This window comes from Stenella coeruleoalba (assembly GCF_951394435.1).
Source record: "Stenella coeruleoalba genome assembly, chromosome: 9".
In the NCBI taxonomy this organism is placed as follows: Eukaryota; Metazoa; Chordata; class Mammalia; order Artiodactyla; family Delphinidae; genus Stenella; species Stenella coeruleoalba.
The window spans coordinates 80,236,956-80,259,955 of record NC_137155.1 but is presented as its reverse complement, the minus strand read 5'-3'; the positions used below and the strand labels follow the sequence as shown (position 1 = coordinate 80,259,955).

The 23,000-nt window shown below is 38.2% G+C and overlaps 1 protein-coding gene across 1 annotated transcript in view; it reads left to right on the top strand.

Annotated features, from left to right (window-relative positions):
* GRM8 (glutamate metabotropic receptor 8) overlaps positions 1 to 23,000 on the top strand; it is a 760,483-nt gene that overhangs the window by 597,616 nt on the left and 139,867 nt on the right. The window contains exon 8 of the mRNA XM_079931466.1: positions 5,895 to 6,043. Coding sequence (XP_079787592.1) covers positions 5,895 to 6,043 — 149 coding nt within the window. The remainder of the gene's footprint in view (positions 1 to 5,894; positions 6,044 to 23,000) is intronic.

Sequence of the window (23,000 nt, the reverse complement as noted above, 5' to 3'; positions counted from 1 at the left end):
GCCTGCACTATTAAATAGGGATGTGGCTATTGAGCTTTGAAATACAGCTAGTCCAAATAGCAATTATCTGTGAGTCTAAGATACACAGGAGTTTGAAGATGTGATATATAAAAAAGTATAAAGTATCTCATTAATGTTTGTATATTGGTTATATTTTGATGTCATAATGCTTTGCATATATTGGGTTACACAAATGCTTTAATGAAAATAATTTTCTTATTTCTTTTACTTTTTAAAACTTCTTTGAAGAACCACTTTATATTTACAGAAAAATTGAGCAGATAGTACAGAAGTTTCCCATATTCCACACTTCCACACACACAGTTTCTCCAGTTATTAATGTTTTGTATTAATGTAGTACATTCGTTACAATTAATGAACCAATATTGATATACATTGCTATTAGCTAAAGTCCATCGTTTATGTTCACTCTTTGTGTTTTACACTTATATGTGGGGTTTTAACTTGGGTTTTTGAATTGATTGAATGGATAGACAGCCCTCAGCTCCTTACTAAGAGGAAAAAGACTGTGGGGAACGTGTTTTGAGTGAGGACTGTTGTGTCTGGATATGTAAAGTGTAAGATGGTTATCAAACAACCAAGTGGATATACAGTTAATTGGTAAGTCTGCACTCAGGGCTAGGTGTATACATTTGAGACTCATCAGTGGAGGTATGAAGTTACATTTCGAATTAACATGGTCTGATGTGTTAATGGGAAATAAGAAAACAGACAGAGTGAGGACAGCTCACTCAAAAAGTTTTATTTTACTGCTAAGGAGAGTAGATAAATGAGGCAGTAAGGTTAGTAATGGGATTTGCTTGCTTGCTTTTTTTTTTTTTTAAGATGAGAGCTATGAGAACTCAGTTGTAAACTGAAGGGACCACTGCAGACAGTCTAAATCTGCTGATGTAAAAGAAAGGAGATAACTGTGAGACAAAGTGCACAGAGAGTGAGAGTGAAGGGGGGTCCTAGCACTAGAGGAGGAATGCGCCTTTGATTGGATGAGGGACGTGTGTTTCAGCAGGAGGGAAGCGATCATATGAGCATAGATGCAGGTAGGCTGTAGGTTTTGTTGGGGAGTGAGGAGGGGGTCTTTGTCCTATTGCTGCTTTTCCTCCGTGAGAAAGTCTGAGACAAGCTGAAGCGACGGGGAGGAAAATGTTGGATGTGTGCGACATGAAACAGTTAGTCATCCAGAAGTGAGGGAAGTGGATTCTGATGAAAGTTGCTGTTTCCTATGGCATTTGGTCAATGACTTCAATCTCATATATTCATTCTTCTTTTAAGGGTGCTAAAAATGACTAAATTAACTGATTGTATTTTTACCTTTCTTATTTTTTCCTGCTTACCCAATAGCACAGGTGGTTATGAGAAGGAAAAGGGATAGTTTTGTAGCAAGAAAGAGAAATGAAAGTAATAAACATGACAATACACTGAGTGGCTTATACTTATAAATATATTTATATCTAATATTTGCACATAAAGGTGAATGAATTACTCTTGCATTGCCTTTTGCATTGTGGAAACAAGAAAATGTAGATCAAGGGAGCATAAGTGTAGGCAGAGAATGGCTAATGATGATGGTAGTTTTCACATACTGCACACCTGTTGTGTGCCAGTCACATACTAAGTGCTTCACGTGCATCGTCTCATGCAGCCCTTGTAATAGCCCAGGGAGGTTGGGGTTATAATGTTCTCTTGACAGTTGACAAAACAGGCTTTTGGAGAGTAACTTGCCCAGATTACACAGGGAACTGGCAGAACCAGAAAGCAAATGCCAGTCCCTGAATCCCAAGCTCATAATCTTCCCCAGAACAATATTCAACAGAGCCAATATTTTCAAATAAAATCTTCATTGAATAGGTCATTTTTACTACAAAAGCACGTTGGTGTGCTTGACATGCCTAGTAACGAAAATACAGTTTTTTCCATGCATTTCATATCGAACAGAAAATATCCAAAGTGATATATGGACTCTGAGAGCAGTATCTGACTAGTCAAAGTTACCTCCACCTCCGTGTTGTTTGTTTCCATTTCTCCACTAACCCACATTGATTAAAGAGTATGTAAAAAATTAGTGCACTTCAAAATTTCTGAAATAACTAAAGTCTAGGATGGAAGGAAGCACAAGAAAACTTGCTGGAGCGTAATTTACTATATATATATATGAACTTAGCCTAACAAAATATATTTCTTACTTGTGTTGTTAGTAAACCATAGTACATTGATGGCTATATCGAGACGTTTGTCATTTCAATTTTTTTTCTGGACAAAATGCCACTTAATTCTGTTTTTCAGGGTGCCCAGTTTCAGTACAAAGGGTGATCATTCAAATTTCTACTTGTTGAAATTAATAAACGACATAGCCTCTCATGGTTACTCAAGGGTGTTCTTTGTTACATAGACCACAGTACCAGGGCAATTATTTGAGATAAGCCAATATGCAATTGAATCAGTTCTTTGTTGAAAGGGTTGAAGTAATTCAACTGCAAGCCTAGCCCAAGATCAGAGATCAGATTACTAAAACAAGTCGCAAGAGTGGTTTCTAACATCACACTGATAACAGTGTAAAAGGGACTGATTTGGTCCCTTCATTTGTGAACATAAAAGATGAGAGCTGATAGAAGTGAAGTTCATAATGCTATGACGAAGCTGAATGTGGATTTGCTTGGAATCGTTCGTGGGTGCCTCTTTCACGCTCTACTGTAATTTATTGATTGCACACTCAATATCAAGCAGTCTTTGGTGCCGTGCCCACAAAGCTAAGAAATGCACTCTGCCTTTATTAAGGAGACCACGGTCTTGTGAGGAAGGCAGAGGGTCCAACCAGTATTGAGCACGTAATAGGCTCTCAATAAATATCTGTTGAATGAATGTTTTGATCAGGAATGGGGATGGATAGTACAAGTGTACAGAGAGCAGTGAGTGCCATGATAGAGAAGGACAGGACACGAAGAGGCACTTGGGTCCCTGCTCCAGATTTAGAAGATAAGGATCCTTATAGGTGTGCCTTTAAGACACATCTTGAAGGAACTATATAGAGAAGAAAGGTTAGGATAAAGGAGGAAGTGAACTTATAGAAAATAACATGCGAAACAGGATCGTGAGAAAGTGCATGGTGAATTTAAAGAACTGGATTTTAGGTATATTTGGCTTTGTGTTAGTAGAGGAGAGCAAGGGTTAGAAAGGGTGACTCCGGAAAAGCCATACATGCTCACTGAGAAGTCCTTATGCTCTCATATAGACCCTGGATCTCAAACATAGCACTGCCATAAAACAATAAGGGAAATAAGAGTTAATATTTATATAATGCTTACTATTTACTGAAAGGTTTCTGTATGTTGATTCACTGAATCCTCATATCCCTCTGAGATGGGAATTACAATTAGCCCATTTTAAAAATGAGCCAAGTGAGGGACAGACAGATCAAGTACCTCACCTGAGATCATCTATCTAAGAAGTGCGATGACCTGGCCCCCAAACCCACATTTCCAGTGTATTATACTTATATATAGTATGTATACTTTAGTATATTGCCTCTTGGTGCAATGCCAAATTTAGTGTAACTTGCTATTAATAATTATATTGAAGTATCCAAGTTGGACAATTATGTTTGTGGTAATACAGCTCTCATTAGGTTCCTTTCCAGGATACCTTCTTGAGTTGGAGAAAAGAGAGATAGAAACAGCTAGCACACTACGAATTATATATAACTCAGAGTACATTCATGAGAATGTGTTACGCAAGTGACACTCTCCTAGCCTGGGTATCATTATGGTAAAAAAGATCGGGATGCTGTCGTAGGAGATACGGAGCCATTCAGTGAGGAGTATGACAATATTGGGGAATTTAGTTAGACAAAAGTAAATAATACTTTATTCATGGAGTATATGACATCAGAATTTTGAAATGGTATGTAAATGTCAGGACTTGTTGATGATGTTAATGTGAAATTCATAACTGATGTGTATTTTTCCATCCAGTAATCTCTTACCCATTGAATTTCCATAATCCTTTGTCTAGATATTACTTAAAAGAATGTTTAATATCCTGTCTATTACTCTACATTGGTATGTACTGAGAATACATATGGGGTGAATAATCATCATCATCATCATAATATTTAATTACCACCGGCATTGTTCTTTGCAACTATTTGTTTAATTTTCATAGCAACTCTATGAGTGTTATTATTACTCCCATTTTACAGATGAGGAATCTGAGGATTTAAAAGTTAACCTACTCACATTCACTTGGAGTTAGAAAAGGTTTTGATCCGTTATAGCACGTGGGTTTCCACTTGAGTATCTAAGGAGTAGTTAAGATAGTGGTTGATTGGAGAGCTCCTATTTTTTTCTCTAATTCCCTATTTCTTTCTTGATTTATATATAAAGTCATTTCCCATGTGAACTAATAATAATAATTTAAATGCATATAGATCTTTTGAGACTTAAAAATATGTTCATCTTTATTTTTTAAGTCCCTATGTGACAAGTAAAGAGAGTACAGAAGTTGTGAAAATAAATGCAGAAGCCAAGTGAGCATGAATGTGAGCTCTTGACTCTCAAAACAGTGCTCTTTTCTCCATGCTGTGCTGTCTCTTGTGTCCTTAGCAGTTGTTTGCAGATACCAGGCATCTCATCAGAGACCTCACACTGCATTCAAATTTTAGGAAGCTTCCAAAGAGGAATGTTTTAGACTTTTGTGATTATTGGTTTTAGTTTCAAACTCCCCAGGTAGAATAAGGAACTCATTATAAGATGGAAATATATAGAGTTGACATGTATAACTATTAGCAGTATATATTTTGGGGGAGTAAAATATAGAAAAGAGATAGCAAGAAGGGGACAGTTTCTAGTATAGTATAGAAATTAAATCCGGTATACGGTGAGAAGAAATTCAGGGAAGGGAACCTGCAGAGAGAAGATTGGCACAAAGAAAAGGGATTGATGTTAGGCGAATTTGTCGAGACAGTAAAGAGTAAGGCAAGAAGATGAAGGTGTGGGCTGTGGGCAGCCTCCAAAGGCTAGTAGAGAAAAGGAAATTCTATATAGAAAGTGAGGCTATAGATGGAACAAGAAAACATTGCGGGTAGTGATCCCTTTCTACTCTTAAAACCTGTGATTATGTAAAAGTTAATGAGAGAGAAAGTAAAAGTGAGCAGAAGCTGGTAAGAGAAAAAGATGAAAGCTTCTGGGAGAAATGGAAGGTTAGAAAAGATGACATTTCTTGCATCCTGCTGCCCCGCCAGTACTGCACTATCACAGTGAATTGAGGGAACTTTTATGATCTGAGCGGAGTTGGGACTTCCCAGCGACCACTGCGTCACCCACTGAGAGGATCCTAAACGTAGCCCACATGGATAGACTCTTGGGCAGAGGTAGCCAAAGCAGAGGCTTAGAAGAGACTTTGAATACGGCAATTGCTTCAGAGTGGAGTTCAAGTCAGAATAACGTAAAACTCTAGGGAATCTGGCTGCGACGTTCTCCTGCCACATGTTGAATTGCTGTTCACAGTTCATATTGTACAATAGCTGTTATGCTTCAAGGCCTTTACACTCTTCTCTATTAACTGCCATTCTCCGTAGCCACTATTGGCTGTCCAGCCTATCAACTTCTATTTATTTAACTGTTACGTTTGTCGCCTAACTTGGATTCTCATCATTTACTTTCTAACGTGCGTAACGAAGCACGTCTTCTTCCTGAAAGTATGTCTGGGCTTCTTTTCATGTCAGAGATATTATGCTACCAAGAATGACCTTGTATGGATTACTAGCTGCATAGCTCTTACTATGCACAGTATTTTTTTATCTACCATTTTTTTCTTAGAGAGAAATCAGCCCAGTGGTCTATCTCACTGAAAAGTTAACATTGTTTCCTAAACATTTATAGGTAGTGCTGGGACACCGGTCACTTTTAATGAAAATGGAGACGCTCCTGGTCGTTATGATATCTTCCAGTATCAAATAACCAACAAAAGTACAGAATACAAAATCATTGGGCACTGGACCAATCAGCTTCATCTAAAAGCAAGTATCAATATAAACTTATACTTTATGTATATTGTTCTCAAGGAGAGACGCTTTACTTTTAAGTAATATAACATTTGTTAGAATTGATCTTCTTGTAAATAAGTTTTCAGAAAATGTATGATTTGATCCTTCTTCAACTTTAAAATGTTATGAGAAGTCTTAAATGTCTGTAGAGATATTTACTCTCTGCAGGGATTTAATGAAAGATCTCATTTTCTTTTAAGTGACTAAATATACATTTAGGGAAACTTTATACTTTTCTGAAAGGCTCAGTTGTTCAGACCTTTGTACAGTGTGTGTGTGTGTGTGTGTGTGTGTGTGTGTGTGTGTGTGTTTGTGTGTATGTGTGTGTTTTGGGGGGAGGGGTGACAAACTGTGCCATGAATGACAAAGTCGGTGCTTAATAAGTGTGCTTCACCTTTGCCCCATCATAAGTTGAGATCTTGCAGCTATGTCTGCTGGATGGAAGTCAATCATGATCTGTACTTGCATTACCTCTTTGAATCACAACATCAGAGAAGGTTAATGTACCCCAAAGAGATGTTCAGTTTTTTAACAGCCCTTAGGGCTGCCAGCTGTCCCTGTCCCCCTGGAGAGCCATGAAGGCCCAAGGCCCACAGATTTTGCAGTTCCTACAAGTGGCCACGTGAGGAGAACTTGGAGAGCCCAACTGGAAGCGAGGTCGCAGGGCAGCGAGGTCGCAGGGCCTGGGGCTGGTGCCAAAGGCAGTTGGTCATCTGCCTGCCCAGTGTCATGCTGTGTCCGCCACCCGGGGCTCTGTCTCCTCCTGCTGGGACCAGGTGGGGCTGGCACGTGGGATAACAGCAGGAGGAGAAGCTCTGTCAGATGAGTCTAGCTGGCAGGCAGCCGTCCAGAGGGGCTATCCGAGGGAAGGGGTCTTTGGGGACACTGGGGGGCGCTGTCTGTTACCAGCACCCACTAAGCATAAGGGGCTCCAGAGCAGGAAGCCCGTCCTGAACTTGACGGATAGGGAGGCCCGGGAAGTCACAGGGCATAGGGCAGGCAGTGGCTGCATGAGGAGGGCACAGGAGTGGTTGGAGAAGCATCTGCCTACCACGGGGTAAGGAACCATTTCAAAATTTAACAGCCTGTGGTGCTATATCTATGCACGCCGGCTCCTTCTGGTCTAGACAGACAAGGAGTGTGCTCTGTGGTCGCAGCTAAGGATCAGAGTTCCTTCATACATGAACATTAATGTTCATAATACATTCTCTCATACATCTGTAACACTGGACTGCTGACAGGAACTGAGTGGCCGAGGAATCTCTACAGCAGCAGTGTTTCCCCTGTAGGCAGTGAAGTGCTTTTAAAATGTGTCTAATAAACCAGAAACATACCCTTCTACTGTTATATTGTTCTAATGTGTATTTCACTCTTTCCTCTAGTAAAAGTACCTCCTCTTCTTGATTCTCAAAGCTACCGTAACACTGCGAGGGCTGAGTTCATTTCGTAAATGAATACTTTCATTTCCTAGCTACAGCTTATCCTAGCTGGAAGGTAAACTCTTATGACATACATGAGGGTGGGGAGAGAGATTATTCTTGCCTGTGTGTGTTTTCCACGTGTGTATGTGCTTTCTTGTGTTTGAACCCATTCGAAAGACACCAATTTGGTGTTTTTAATACATTTTTCACCTCTGTTTGTCCAAATATAGCCCCTGAAGTGCTATGTTTATACAGCAACAGTCACCGTAGTTCTCAGAAAAGAAGCAGATAATGAGAAATAAGGAAACTAGGATATTTATGATTTATTGTCTCCGTAATGGCTTCCTGATAATTGTCACAGTTCCGCTTTCAGTAATGCACAAAGACAGCTCATATTTGCCACTATGGTTGTACTTCGTAAGACCACGTGTCTACACCTTACTACATGTAGCAGCCTGATGAAACCCTATCCCTTGTCCTGCAACCCAAACTTATGGAAACAAAGCTTTGATAACTCTGTGGGTTATTGATGCCAATCTGAAAATCAATTGCTTCTTGGCAAAAGCCCTTTTGACAGTGGACCTCTGTGAGATAAAATAATTAAACACAACAAAGAAAATTTGATATGGGTTAAAATAGGGAAGCTACTTTTTATCTGACTTTTATGAATGCCAGACTGCTTACTATATTCTTATGATTAAGGATTTAAATAACAAAGTTCAATGGTTGAAAAATATGTGCATTAATATATAATATGAAGATACCTAAAATAATTATATACACAAGCACACGTACACACACATCTCTCTCTCTATATATATTTATTATAAAACTTTATGTTGAATCTCAAGCTCTTTTATGTACATTTACGGTGCATGAAAAGTTTTATGTTTATTATTGTGTTATTGCTCATAAAATACATCAAAACGATTTGTAAGAATTATTTCTCATGCATGATTATAATCGTTTATAACTACATAGCCATGCTAGCTTTACTGAAACAGAGAGGATCAACTCTCAGAAAAGAGTGAATTAGTTTGTGAAGACAGGTCATACGTCAAGGGTTGAATTCTGAATTTTATCAGGACAAACAAAATGTTTCTCCTTGGGAACAGGATTAGTCATCTGTTTGGAGGTGGAGTAGGGGTTCCTTGGAAAGTGACAGATTTACTGAAGTTCTGCTTAGATCTCAGGCAAGGCACCAAACAAATGCTTTGCCCCAGTTTTGTCATCTATAAAGTAGAAACATTAATAGCACCTACCTTAGATGGTTGTAATAAGAATTAAATGAAATAATACAGTAAAGACGTTAGTCCAGGGCCTGGCCCACATGACATCCATAAACATTACCTATTATTAATCCAGTGTCTCATGATTCTGTGTGGTCAGTGGGAGACCTGAGAATGAGTGTGGTGAGTAGAGAAGTGAAGGTTCTGTCAGAAGAGGCACTTGAGTTTGCTTTAGCAAGTTCAGAATACGTTCACTTAAAGTGGGGACCATTTGTCCCTATAGCCCATTGCCTGCCTTTAATATTGGCCTTAATACTTTAGCAAATCTATCTGCACTTACAAAGTAAACTTTATTTAATATAAGTATGTAGTTTCTTTTCCTGTGGTAGCCTGTGGCTAGATATTGTCACCTAGGTAGTTATTTTTGAAGGCTTGGATAAATTCATTCTGTGCACATGCTGCATGCTAAGTGCTGGGATTAGAGTGAAAATGTGAACTCTGCTCTCAGGGCGCTCGCAGACTGGAAGGATAAATGGACACTCAAACCAACAATTCTAGTGCAGTGGGGCAGGCCACAGATGAAGTTATGTCCGTGGTTTTGCACCTGCAGCCCAGAGACAGTCCCCGAATCTGGCCTGACTGCTGGCGGGAGTTGTGATGATGGCAGCGGAGGGCGCTCTTCCCCATGTACTCCATCCCTTCTTATTCTCTTAAACCAGATTTGCAATAGATTTCACACTCTCAATGGTAAGCATTTATCAGCCAGTTATTGGATTGAATTTGGCTTATTTTCAAAGAGGCAGTTTTTCTGACTGAATTCAACCGAAGGATAAGTTTGTGCACAGAGGGTGCACGATTATGCATATATGAGTGCAATAAATTTGCCCTGAATATATCTTAGTGGAGTGAAAGAAATTGTAAAAGTAGGTTATTCTTTGTTTTTCCTGGAAAATCATGAGGTGTTTTATTTCCTCAAAAGCATGGTCTTCATTGTTCTAAATATTTTTTTTTCTTTTTTATGGCACTAACATATGTTCTTAACTTAGCAATTACAATGAGTTAGTATAACTGTTTATTTTGATTTCGGTTTTTTATTCAGTAATCTCAGTCCACGCATGAAGGGCAGATTGTCTACCTGAGAGTGAATTTGAACAATTAGGCTTCTCCGTTTTGTGAGGCTTAACCTCTCAAGAGGCAGGTGGTCCTTATTAGTGATTACAAAACGTACTGTAACCTAGAGGTTCAGAGAAAACAGCGGAGCCTGAACTGCGAAAAGAACAGCCATCTGCTACTTCGAGTCCGCAGGGAGAAGGTGTATGGAGGCTACCGGATGGGCCTAAAATAACTGAGGGCTCACTTTTCTGTACTTCCAACCAGAGCTACTCTTTCTAGATTACTGTAGGATGAGGCATAGTTTTTGCTTATTTTGTTTTATTCTTTTTTTATTCAAATAAGTAATTTGAAGATAAATAAAGATAGTAAAGGATAATGACTTCATAAGAACGTTTCATTGTTAGCAGCATGGAGTCAATTGGAAAGGGTGATTTGAAGGAGAAGGGCTTCATTTAATTTTGTGTGGGGCCACTCCATAGATGAAAGTAACTCTTGACCAGGTACTGAATTCTGACCCTCAGTTTTCTCATCTGTTAAGTGGGATAATAAATAGGCTTACTATGAAGATCAAATGCATTGGTATTCCAATGCATAGTGGTCAAAAACAAGACCACAAAGTCAGAAAGAAGAGTTTTGTGTTCCAACCTTCCATTCCTGAGCCTTGGGCACGTTATTTTACCTCTTTTAGTCTCAGATTCTTCATCTGCGTGAAACAATCATAACTACTTCATAGAGTTATTGAGATAATTAAAGGAAATTGCATATCAAAGATCCTAGAACACTGCCTGCTACATATTCAGTGTCAAACGAATATGGCAATAAAAATTTTGCTTTGTTTTGCCAGGAAAACGAGCCTATTGCAGAGGACCTAGAATGGGTATTGCAATCTGAAATGCCATCTACGAAAAGTCTTCTCTGCCTCTATCTTGATGTTCTGAGTAGGGAGTAACTGTAAAAAGAGTTACACTATGATAACTCGTCTGTGCCCTATATAATAAACCCCAAATGTTTATTTTGGTATGAAAAAAAAGTGGGCTTCATGAGTCAGTGCTTTGGGGACAACCAGAAACTCAAGCAAGCTTTCTGATTTAGTGCATTAAATCCGTCTTTTCTATGAACCTCTAGTGTAGTATTTATAACATGATATTTTAATTGAATATATGTCTTTGCCTGCCAATGGTCAGGCAAATACATGCTATACCAGGGGTTCCTCAACCTGCTTGAAATACAGAAAGAGAAAGTTTCTGAGTCCCCTCATTTGCCTCATGGTTATATTGCTTTGGATAAACATCAAAAGTTTTTAACCAAAACCACTAGATTCCCTAATGTCATACAGGAACAGCTTTTCTATGATGAAGGGTATTGAAATAGCCTTGAAGCAAAGGATGGAGTGAATGGAGTGGAAACAATATTCGAGGGGACGCTTGAGCCTTTATTTGCCTTGACTCTTAGGAGCCATGCGTTTCCTTTGCCTGTTTCCCCATTGCAAAGTTGCCTGCATTTGCAAATACTCTTTCATATGATAGTCAGTGCATAAAAAAGATCACTCACCCTATGAGACAAGCAATATATAAAGCTTTTCCCATCCTACAAAGTATGAATGTGAAGTCAATTCTCCGAGACCCTTTACTACATTCCAATAGGACTTTAAATGCCGCTCTATCTCCTGCCTTTATATTCTATTCAGACAAGGTCTTTTTTGGCTTCCTTTCCTTGTAACAAGATGATCAGTTGTCAAAACTATATTTTTGTTCACTAGATGCAAATTTATTCTTTTCAAAATAAGTCACTTTGGGGTCAGTAATTAATTTGTGTTTATGAGAAAATAAGCATTTGGTAAATTCATGTTTTTGACACATCAAGCAAAGCCAAGGTAATTAAAGTTTAACTACGTTCTTGCTAGTACAGAGTAGGGGCTCCGTAAGGACTTGTTGAGTATGTCATGAACGGTATGCCGATATTTTCTAAATACTGACTTCATATGGAGCACTGATCCGAGATTATTGATGAGGAAGTTGACTTGTACACAGATCATTTATTCAGTGACTGCTCCCTGCTAGGCAGGATGCTAAGCCATTGAGGAGTACAAGGTTCAATAAAATAAACTCCCAGATAGCAAATGCTTTACTCCATTAAAGGTAACAGTACACTTGAATAATTATAATAAAAGCGTACTTAGAAGGTACAGATTAAAGAACAAACTATGAATTAAAATATGTAATGATTACCTCCAACTAGAGGGACTGGATAAAGTTTGTTGAATTCAAACTGGATCTTCAAATACTTTGGTGGCTAGAAACGGTTGGAAGAGTGTGTAGGCCACGGCAAAAGCATCCATCCGTCCATCCATCCTTCCATCCATTTATCTATCTATTCATTCCAGAATAAGGTGCCTCCAGTGTGCCATTGCTCTACACAGTGCTGGAATGATTTAGAGGTGTTACAGATTCAGTCCCCATCCCTGAGTTGGGAGTGCACATCTATTGGATGTGCAGGCATATCCCGCCTACAGAGTGTAAGTTGTAAGTTCATTGATGGAGATGAGGAATGTTGACTAGGTTTTCATAGGGAGGTGGAAAGGGGCACAGTTTATTTAGGGAATTGAGTGTGATCCTGAGCTGCCAGTACAGAGGACTATCTGAGCAGAGCATATCATGCAGAATGAAGAAAGATGGCTTAAAGCTAAATTTTATAGGGTTTCAAAAACTATTAGAACACAAGTTGATATTCTTTAAGCTACAGTGAGCTTTTTGATAGAGACATTCTCAGCTTTACACTTCAGGGAAACATTTTGGGCAGCAAAGTGTAGATTGGCTGGAGAAGAGGTCATTCCATTATTTAGCAGAAGCCATAATTAAGAATTAATTTCTTTCTTATTTTACCTAATTGTTTGGCAGGTTCTTTCCGCCCTATCTGTCCATCTACTTGGTTTGTGTTTTGTTCTACAAAATATTTAAAAGGACTTACTAAGATACAAAATTATGCCATATAAAATGATTTAATCTGATTAAGAATTCAGAAGCTGGATTCAATTATCTGGATCTAGTTGGAGTCAGATTCCCAGGGTAATCTAATAGTATCCAAGGAATCTAGTAGTTCATCAGGGAAAATACAGGTGGGGCACTAATAAAGCTATTATTATTCATGAAAAATAGGAAAAATCATAAGTGCTTAGTTATTTTGGTAAATAATGAAAGTGACACAGACAGGGAAAAGAAAGCTAAAAAAATAATAGAGGTCAAATTGGAAAAAGCAAATCAAAAATACAATGCAACTAAAGAAGGACGTAACATAAAATGGAAAGTGCCTCTTTATACCAACACCAAAGAAGGGCAAAGGAGGATGGTGACTCTAGATGTTTATGGGGATAATAAAGCAGTAAAAATGATAAATGGTATTTTAATCCTTACTTTAACCTTGGGAGGAGAAAAATAAGTGCAATTTTGACATGATGAGTAGTATCAGTAAGGTTACAAACATAAAGTGATAATGTAGGATAGAGGAATAACTGGGAAAAAATCATTTTCTTATGGTAGATTTACTAAACTAAAATATATGTGAACCCTGTATCCTAGGGTACTTTTGAAAGGCTCAGTGGACACATCAGTGTTATGTAAAATCTACAACGTACAAGAGAATTACAGGAACTGAAAAGTATTATATATGAATAAAATATGTAGCTTCCAGCTGTAGATGGAGGTCAGTAGTTGATAAGAGCATGAAACTAAAAAGAAAAACGTTCATATGTCTGTTGACGGAATCAAAAGTTTAACAGACATCTTTCCTCAAAGCTTTCACTGTCTAAAGAAGGAAAATAGAGCCAGAAGCTGAAATCCTCCCAAGTCCCTATTCCATTTTGTTGAGGTCATGGATCCTTATCTCTAAGTGAAGTTGCAGAAATGTGCAATTGTGCATAAACTCAGGGGTAGAGATGTAAAATGGTGTTCTTTCTTAAATCCATAAATAAATGACAGAGGGATATAACAAGGACACAGAAAGGTACTAAATTTGACTAGTATTTGATTGCTTTTATCAGTTATAAAATCATTTGGAATAAAACATTATTTTGAGATAACTGCAGATTCACATTTAGTTGTAAGAAATGATAAAGATTCCATGTCTCCTTTACTCAGTTTTCCCCGCAATGATAACATCGTGAAAAACTATGGTGTAACAGCGCAAGCAGGATCTTGATATTTATACAGTCCACCAATCTTTTTCATATCTCCTCCTTCACTTATACATGTGTATGGGTGTTTCTATGCATTTTTGACCTGTGTAGGCCCATGTATCTACCACCGTAGTCAAGATATAAGACATTGCCATCACCACAAGGATCCCAAATTGTCATTTAATAGCCACACCCACATCCTACCCAGATGCCTCCCTTCAGTGCCTGGCAATAACTAATATATCCTCTATTTCTCTAAAATTGTCATTTCAAGAATGCTGTGTGGATGAAATCATATTGTACGTAACCTATTGGGTTTGGCTTTTTTCATTCAGCATGGTTCCCTCCAGATTTATCCATGTTGTTGTGTTCCTTTTAGTTGCTGAGTAGGTCCATGGTATGGATGTTACCAAATTGTGTTTAGTTATTCACTCTTCGAAGGACTCCTGAAAAATAATTATGCATCGACCTGCTATGAGCATTTGTTGAATTGTATGTAGAGAGAAACAGCAGGGAAGAGTGAGGTCTCATCTCAGAACTGAACTAAATCATTTTTATAAGATAGTTTTAGAAGTTATATTTAACCCTTTAATATAGAATATTTTTTAGAAAGTAAGAAAAGGAAACTTTCTTGCTGCAACATACACCTCAGCTCCTTCATAACTGGCACAGTGACACCTTGGCTGCAGTGTGCTTAATCACTATAATCGCAGCAAATGTACCTAAGAGAAAAGTTCTCATTTAAAAGTAACACCACCTGGATCTATGTCCTCTTAACGTTATAGTCTGTGAAACCACACCTATGTTCCTTCTGATCGTGCTTCACTTTTCCATCCCTTCTGTCAATATTACACTAATGTTGCTGTCTATGACACTAAAACCCAACTCTCAATGAGTTTCCAAGACTTCCTCAAAGTCATCCCTGTCCTGTATTTCTTAAGTTGTTCTCACACTCTGCTAGGCTTTGCTGTATCTAGCTCTCATTTGACTGCTTTTGTAGCTGTCAGATCTGTTAGTACATGCATTTTTGTGCATTCAGGCCATGTTTTTAAGATTCCAAAATTCAGACATGATTTCTAGATTAAGCCACTATAAGATCTTCGAGACTACTGATCTAAAATTTGTAAAATTTTTAAAGGGAACCGGCAGGGACACTGCAGTTGGCCTATGCTCTATAAATCTCCTAGCAGGAACCGACTTTAAGCTTGGCAACTGTGAATTAAATCCCTTAATTATCCTATCCTTAAACTAGTTTATCAAGGAATCAGCCAATTTTTATAAATGGTCTCCATAAAATATTTGACAGGGGTGTGATTTCATGTTGTTCAGGGCACACACGGACTTGGAGGACAGACCCTGGGAGGTTCTGCATGGTGTGGAAAGTGTCACTGGAAACTAGGAAACTTGTTTTTACCCAGACCTCTCATTCATCCTGAGATAGGTTTGTGCTTTATTACTTAATATTTGGAGGCTCAAGTTCCATGTTTATAAAATTAGGAATTTAATGTAGTTATTCACTAAAATTTCTTCCAGATCTATTCTCAGATTGGATACTTCAGATAGTGAGAGTTATGTTGGATGTATTTTTCTGTTTTTGTTTACTTGTTTTTTAGATTTAAAAGTTTAAGCCCTCCATCATTCAACTATACAGAAGTGATCCTACGGTGTAAACCTCACTGAACAGAGAGCTTCCTTATGTGATTTTTTTTTTTCAATTTGGGATATTTATTTTAAAGAAGCATGGCTACTCATACCCTATGAAAACTAAAACCAAAATGGGAGAGGTTAATAAAGACAACTTAGGTATTTTGCTACCTTGGTTTTAATAGAAATGTAAAAATTGTTCAAAATAGATATGATATTAGTTTTCTTTTGCTCTCCCAGCTGCATGTTTTTATAATATACTTTGAAAAATAGGACTCTGCTATAGGGGAGCTAAGTTGATTCTGTTAGTTAGACTGAATCCAAACATGGCTAAGTAAAAATAACTAACGTGATCTGAGAAATGCTAGTTTATCTCTAAAAGGAGGGATAAGTCCTATGTTTGTGAAGAATTAGGGGATGTCATGGTAGAGAAGAAAAGGCCGCATATGAGCAATAAACGTGAGCTCAGCTTATTTTTTCTCCTATAAAAAGAGAAAAATAAGATGCTTTCGGAACTCCTGCTGTGCTGTCAAAAATTGGGTTGCATTCAGCCTGTGACATTGAGGCAATCAGGCTGCAGCATTTATTGCTCTCTTACCTCATGTACAATCAATAGTTTTATAGTCAGAGGTTAGAGGTATTGGAACTCAGGCACCGTGATCTCATCTCAAGTCCGCCTTCATCACAGGCATGAGCTTATCCACTTCCTGAATCTCCCCAGAGTTCTTTCCACTCTTTATCGGATTTTTACATATTTGTATGTAAAACTTCTCTCCTGAGAGAAGAAGTTCATACCGTTCTACTACCCTTATGACACAGCTTCCCACAGGACAATTTGGTTCATTTTTCTGCGAGTTTATGATGACTCTGAACATTAGGAGATAGTAGTCTCTTTTACAAAAAAAAAAAAAAAAAAAAATCAAAAACTGTTGGAAACCTGAGGCTGAAATAACTTCCAAAATGATAACTGTGGCTCTTGTCCAAGTCAGCATTTTTTCAAATGCCTTCCTCAGAACACTGGTTCTGCAGAATTTTAAATAGCTGCTACATGTGCACACAAAGGCCCTCTGGTTTAAAAAGCTTAGGGAATGTTAGGACAACAGTTTTTGTTTTGTTTTCCTGCAAGAATTTGGAGACCCTTTAATATACTAATGTACACCATGGCTGACTGAGACATGGGCATTGAATGTAATGTTTAATAAACTGATTTAACCATGAATCCTTTTTTATTTGAAGAACATTTTGCGGAACTAATATTCCTTGAAACTTACTGTGAAAAATGTTGGCTTAAGTTGACTCTTCCACCTCAGTTACATTTATTAACTCATTTAATCTGTGTCATATCCCTGTGAGTTAGATACTCGTAGAGTGGCCATTTTATAGAAGAGGAAACTAAGATTAACAATAAGTTACTTATTTAAGTTCACTTGGCTCGTGGAAACAGAGATGAAATTCACAGGCATATATATCCTACTCCGTGTGCCTGCTTTTAGGAATACTAAAGAAGTAGAATCAGGAAGAAGTTGGTGAACGGTTGGTTATGGGAACCAGGAAAGGTGGAGCTCATGATGACTCTTTGAATGATTTAGTGAACAAATTCAGAAGCTATCAGGGCTGAGCTTGTAGTTCAGCTGACAAGTTATAGACACTCTTGGTGTACCCCAGAAGACAGGCAAGAAAAATTTCTTTTCCTTGAATACCAACTACTTTGCCATTCCCATAAAAGCTCTATAAAACTAGTTGGCCAGTGGTGACACTTTGTATCAGTATCTGAGCGAAGCCTTGTTATAATGTCCACTGCCTGCCATAAGCTTATTAAAGTGTCACCACTCCAGAATAGAGGCTGACACCAGTCAGCACAGTTACAGGTCTGAAATGTTTTCTCAGCTAGGAATTGAAGCTTCCTATTATATCCTGGCTCCTGTTTTACAGAATCTTCTTAAAGATCAAGAGTTTTGTATGTGAAAATACTTTGTAAGCTTCAAAATGCTATAGAATTGTTAGCTAGCTATTATTTGTGAGGGCCATAATCATTTTGTATAGAGAATAACAGCCACACAAAATCACATTTAAAAACAACACAGAACAAAATTTAAAAATCTCAACTTTGTCATTTTCCCATTTGGGAGAAGTTTTGACATATATTGAGGTAAGAATAAAATTAGTCAGAATTGGATTTGCATACATTACTACAGAACTGAACTTCTAGTATTTAGTTTCCTCTGATTTTTGCATCTTTTTTTTTTTTTTTTGGTGTGTGTGTGTGTGTGTGTGTGTGAAGTGAAATCTTTTACCTTCCCTTCAAAAAATAACTTTTCATACCCACCTCACATAAGAATGTCCATGGAAAATTCTGGTACTATAATTGGCACAAAGAGTAGGTTCTCAGTGAATGTGGGTTGAATCTGAAAAATCCTCTCCTAGAATTGTCACTTGACCATTCGTCTCCTGGGTAACTTGAGATGGGAAGGGATAATATGTATTTTTTCTTTAAGTTTAATAATTGTCCTACAGCTGATATATAAAATCAAATACTAGAAAAAATTAGATAACTGAATTAAAGCTCCAAATTAAAAATGGTAACTTTCCACGAATGTGTCTTTTTGCAGCCTTTTAGTAGGCTATATTTATTGGCATATAAAAGATAGCTGCTTTTGATAACTGGAGCCCTCACCATTCAAGAGTGTACCTCTAGAGCGTGGCAGTCATCTGCTACTGCCCCCTAGTGGCTGCCCCAAAACTGATCGGATTCTCTAAGTGTTGAAGAAGAGAAATGAGCAATGTTCTGGAGCTCTGTGGCTTCCTCTGCCCTCCTCACCACCTGGCACACATACAGCTTCACCCATGGAGCAGCAGACACACTAAGCCAAGCTGTATTCCTCTCCACACCAGTTGCTCCTTCCTCATACTAACCACCCATCTCTTCTCTGCCATCCCTTCTCCTTCTCCTTTCTCTTATTCCCATTCTTTCTACAGGATGCTAAGTGGTAGCGGGATTGAGAGGCTGTACCCAGAGGGATGCAGGATTCTGGCCGAACTGTGTCCTCCTTCCCATCTCACTACTTTTCTTTCTTTAACCGAAAAATTCTTCCTATGTCAGGAATATATGCAAATACATCATTTCTTTTAGCTTCAAAGCAACCGTTTATGATGATATTACTGTTTATATGTAACAGAAACAGTATGTCTAGTTTTCTCTTTACAGAGAAACATCTTTGTTGTCCATAATCAGGTCTATGAATGAAGGGGGCATCAGGAATCATTGAAATAAGCTTGACTGATTTACACTGAAAGGATCAGAGAAAGAAATGAATATATCTAGCAGGTCAGAATGAGCATAGAGAAAGGAGCATGGGCTGGTTTGGTGGGAGATTTTGAGAGGGAAGAAAGAAGAAAGAGAGAGTCTTTCAGGTAGCTGCAAGTTGCAAAATTTACAGAGAAAGAGAGAGAGAAAGGAACGCTTGAGATAAAGAGACCATCCATGGAAGAAAGCTTGCTCAGGAGGGATGCAAATGATTTTAAGGAATTGTGCTTGGTTAGATGAGTTACATAGAGATTCATCCTTTGGAATTACTGAGAAACTTCAATGAATATTTAAGTTGCTTCCAAATTATTATTTGGATATTTAGTCACTATGCTGTAGTGTCATGAGGCAGTGAGTTTTCTGTGGTTATAGTATTTCAGTGTAAAGTGTCATACCTAGTGTTTTTTTGGAGTGCGTCGTCACCTAGAATGTAGGTTAGAGTGAAAATTTCAGTGTTTTACAGTGTGGAAATTTTATAGAAATTTCTAGATGACTAGATGTTTTCTGTGGTTGTCCCTGGAATACTATACCAGATCCGGAAGGAAACTTTAGCTACTACTCTGAGATTAATATAATGGTTTGGGATAATCTACTATTTGGCTTGTATTACTTTTTAAAAAAAATTAGTATTGAGTGAATTCACTAAATTGAGACAGCGTAGGACATTCCTTTACATACTGCAGATTAGAAATTAGCTTTTTAACCTTACCTCCTAAGGTAACAAATATCTTAAGAAATGAGGGACCATTCAGAACGGAGGCCTGGTGGTAAATGACAATTGAGCAGGATGGATGTCCCATCCATCAGTGATCCTGCATATCTACTCTTTCAGCACAATGTTTTCATATCATTTAAAGCTCATAAAATTCAAATTACTTGTTGTCTCTGGGTGTTACATCTCCATGGGGTTCGCTTTGGGCAAACTGGTTTCCTTTGAAGTCCCTAGCGATATATTTTAGGTTATGAATTTTCCATTTATTTTTATCTATCAACCTATGAGCCTCCGTTTTCTATTTTTCTGGCATTTATTAAAATTCTTGTCTGTTGGGCTTCCCTGGTGGCGCAGTGGTTGAGAGTCCGCCTGCCGATGCAGGGGACACGAGTTCGTGTCCCGGTCCAGGAAGATCCCACATGCTGCGGAGCGGCTAGGCCCGTGAGCCATGGCCGCTGAGCCTGCGCGTCCGAAGCCTGCGGTCTGCAACGGGAGAGGCCACAGCAGTGAGAGGCCTGCGTACTGGGGGGAAAAAAAAAAAAAAAAAAAAAAAAATATTGTCTGTTGGTTACAACTCCCTTTGCATTTTGTGTAATTACATGGTCTCTAATGACTTTATTCTTTCTTACACATCTAGACTTTTCCTACAGAGGGGTTCTGAAGGGATGGCCAGCAAATTCATGAGCCCACTTCCCAACCTAGATCAGCAGTGTCAATGTGGTTTTGAAAGTAACCTCATGAAATGTTATCTCACTTGTGAAGGGGGAAATTGCCTATTAACTGTGTAGATTATTAGATTTAGAAAAGAAGCGGCAGACAGAATCTGGCCATAACTTATGCTGCCAACATTCCAAATATATGTTCTTAAGACAAGATTTTGTTGGGGTATTTATGAATGAATATAGGAATTAACTGGACACTGACTTTCCAGGAAGAGTTCTGGATTGTGTTTTTGCTTTTTCACATCCTGGTAAAAAGGAAGTGTTGTCATGGTAACTCTTATGGGTGGGAGTTGTTGGGGAGAATGTCAGAGAAAGCTTCTTACATTTTGGGTTTTTTCTTAAATTTTATTTATTTTTTTTATACAGCAGGCTCTTATTAGTTATCTGTTTTATACATATTAGTGTATATATGTCAATCCCAATCTCCCAAGATCTTAAGTTTTTAATAGCTTTATAATTTAACATCAGTGGTAAAGAAAGGTATTTTTCACGAGCTGTTCAACCTTCCAATATATGGGTAATAGGCATAGCTCTACTAAATTAATGATTGTTACCACTTACAAAAACTTCTTCAGAGATTTCTAGTCCTTGTCAGTGGGCAGGTTGCTTCCTAGGAGTGTAGGAGATACTTTGAATTTCTAATTTCTAGTTTATTTTATATTCATACAATGAAGTTGGCTATTACAGCTGCAGTAGCTCAATGCTTTGAGCCCTGAAGTTATAATTCAAGAAATATCCTATCTGACAGATGTCTAGGACTCCATGCTTACTGATGCAAGGATTTTTTGTCCAACACTATTCTATACTGTGTCCCAGTGAGGGAGTGCAGGTGAACTGAAATCAAATATAAAATGACTGAAGGCCAGAAAATATGAATATATGATGTAAAAAAGTGACATGTAGCGAAGTACTAATTGAGAAGAAATGAGATGAGAAAGAAGCAGGTAGGGAGAAAAAGCCAATAGCAACCAAAAGTAATATCAAGTTACTTTAGGAACCAAGGATATTGGGAAAACGTGATGCAGTCTAGAGCCAGGGAAGGGTTAAGAGGAAAATCGGAATGTTCTGCTCTTGAAATCCAAGTGAATACACAATACACTCACACTTCAGGTGACTGTAGAGAGAGAAAATTTTGTCCTGTGGGGGTAGGTTGTTCTTGGAGCTCTGATTGAAAACTCTAAGTATATTTAAGGACTGGAATTTGAAAAAGGATAACTTGTAAGATTGATATTGTCTAGATTGAAAAACTGGCAGTGCCTGTAATTTGCCTTTCTGTATTCAGCTTAGAGTCCTAACACTTTGCAGCCAATAATAGAGTAGATTTTCCTTTCTAAATGGAAGAGACTGCATTTTGGGATAACTTATGTTGTTGGGGGGTGTGGAAGACACACTTTATACACATTACCAGGAGAAACCACTTGGCCCCTTCCATCCTCACGGTCACAGCAGAGCTGACCGACACTAGCTAAGAAAATCTTCCTCCTTATGAGTTCTCCACCTGATTTCATTGAAATTTTGGTGACAAATGTTAATACTACCTGAGAAGTACTGGTCTGTCAGAATTTGATTGGTAGCTCTGATCTGAATACAAAGTGTCCCTTTCTTCTTGAAAGAAGAATAAAATTTAAAATAAAATTGTTTCAGCATTTTTGTTTCCTTTTGAGGAAGTTCAGTATATCTCGGAACAGAAATTTCTCTACTTGGAGCCTGTCATGGTTGTAAATATCCAAGTTGGAAAGTACCTCTTTGCAAACAATATCTACTTGGCACTTTTGCCAGCTTCATTGTAGGGAGCAAATCAGGGAAACATTTACTTTTGACTATGTTATGTTAAGGCACAAGGCAAAGCACGGAGCTGATCTCCCTGTGCTGTGTGGCTGCTTCCCACTAGCTATCTATTTTACATTTGGTAGTGTATACATGTCCATGCCACTCTTTCACTTTGTCCCAGCTTACCCTTCCCCCTCCCCGCGTCCTCAAGTCCATTCTCTACGTCTGTGTCTTTATTTCTGTCCTACCCCTAGATCAGCTCAGCGCTCTGTGACCACCTAGAGGGGTGGGATAGGGAGGGTGGGAGGGAGACACAAGAGGGAGGAGATATGGGGATATATGTATATGTATAGCTGATTCACTTTGTTATACAGCAGAAACTAACACACCATTGTAAAGCAATTATACTCCAATAAAGATGTTAAAAAAAAGAGACACAAAACAAAACTAGATTAAGAAACTCCTCTGTCTTTGATGGCCCACTGTTTTGAGAGAAGAAATAACATGTTCCTGATTAGATACTTGTGACTCTTTCCTGTGTTCTTTTGCAGCAGCTAGACTTTGGGGAAATGAATTTTAAAAGAATGATTTTAAGAAGTATGATAGTGTGAAGTTCTGAAGAATCATGAGTATGGGGCTGGATCATTAATGTTTAGCAGTGAATTTGCAAAGACATTGTTCTCTGGTTTCTCTTCAGAGATTACAAGCCTTGATTCGCTCTTACTTCTTGATTTCCCTTTCAATACTATCAGCCTTGATAGTGATTTTACATTTACTTAGCCTGTTTCATTCTAGCTAGCCTGCTTCATACTAGCTAGTCATGATGTTTGTCATGATTTCCAACTGATTAAAGAGC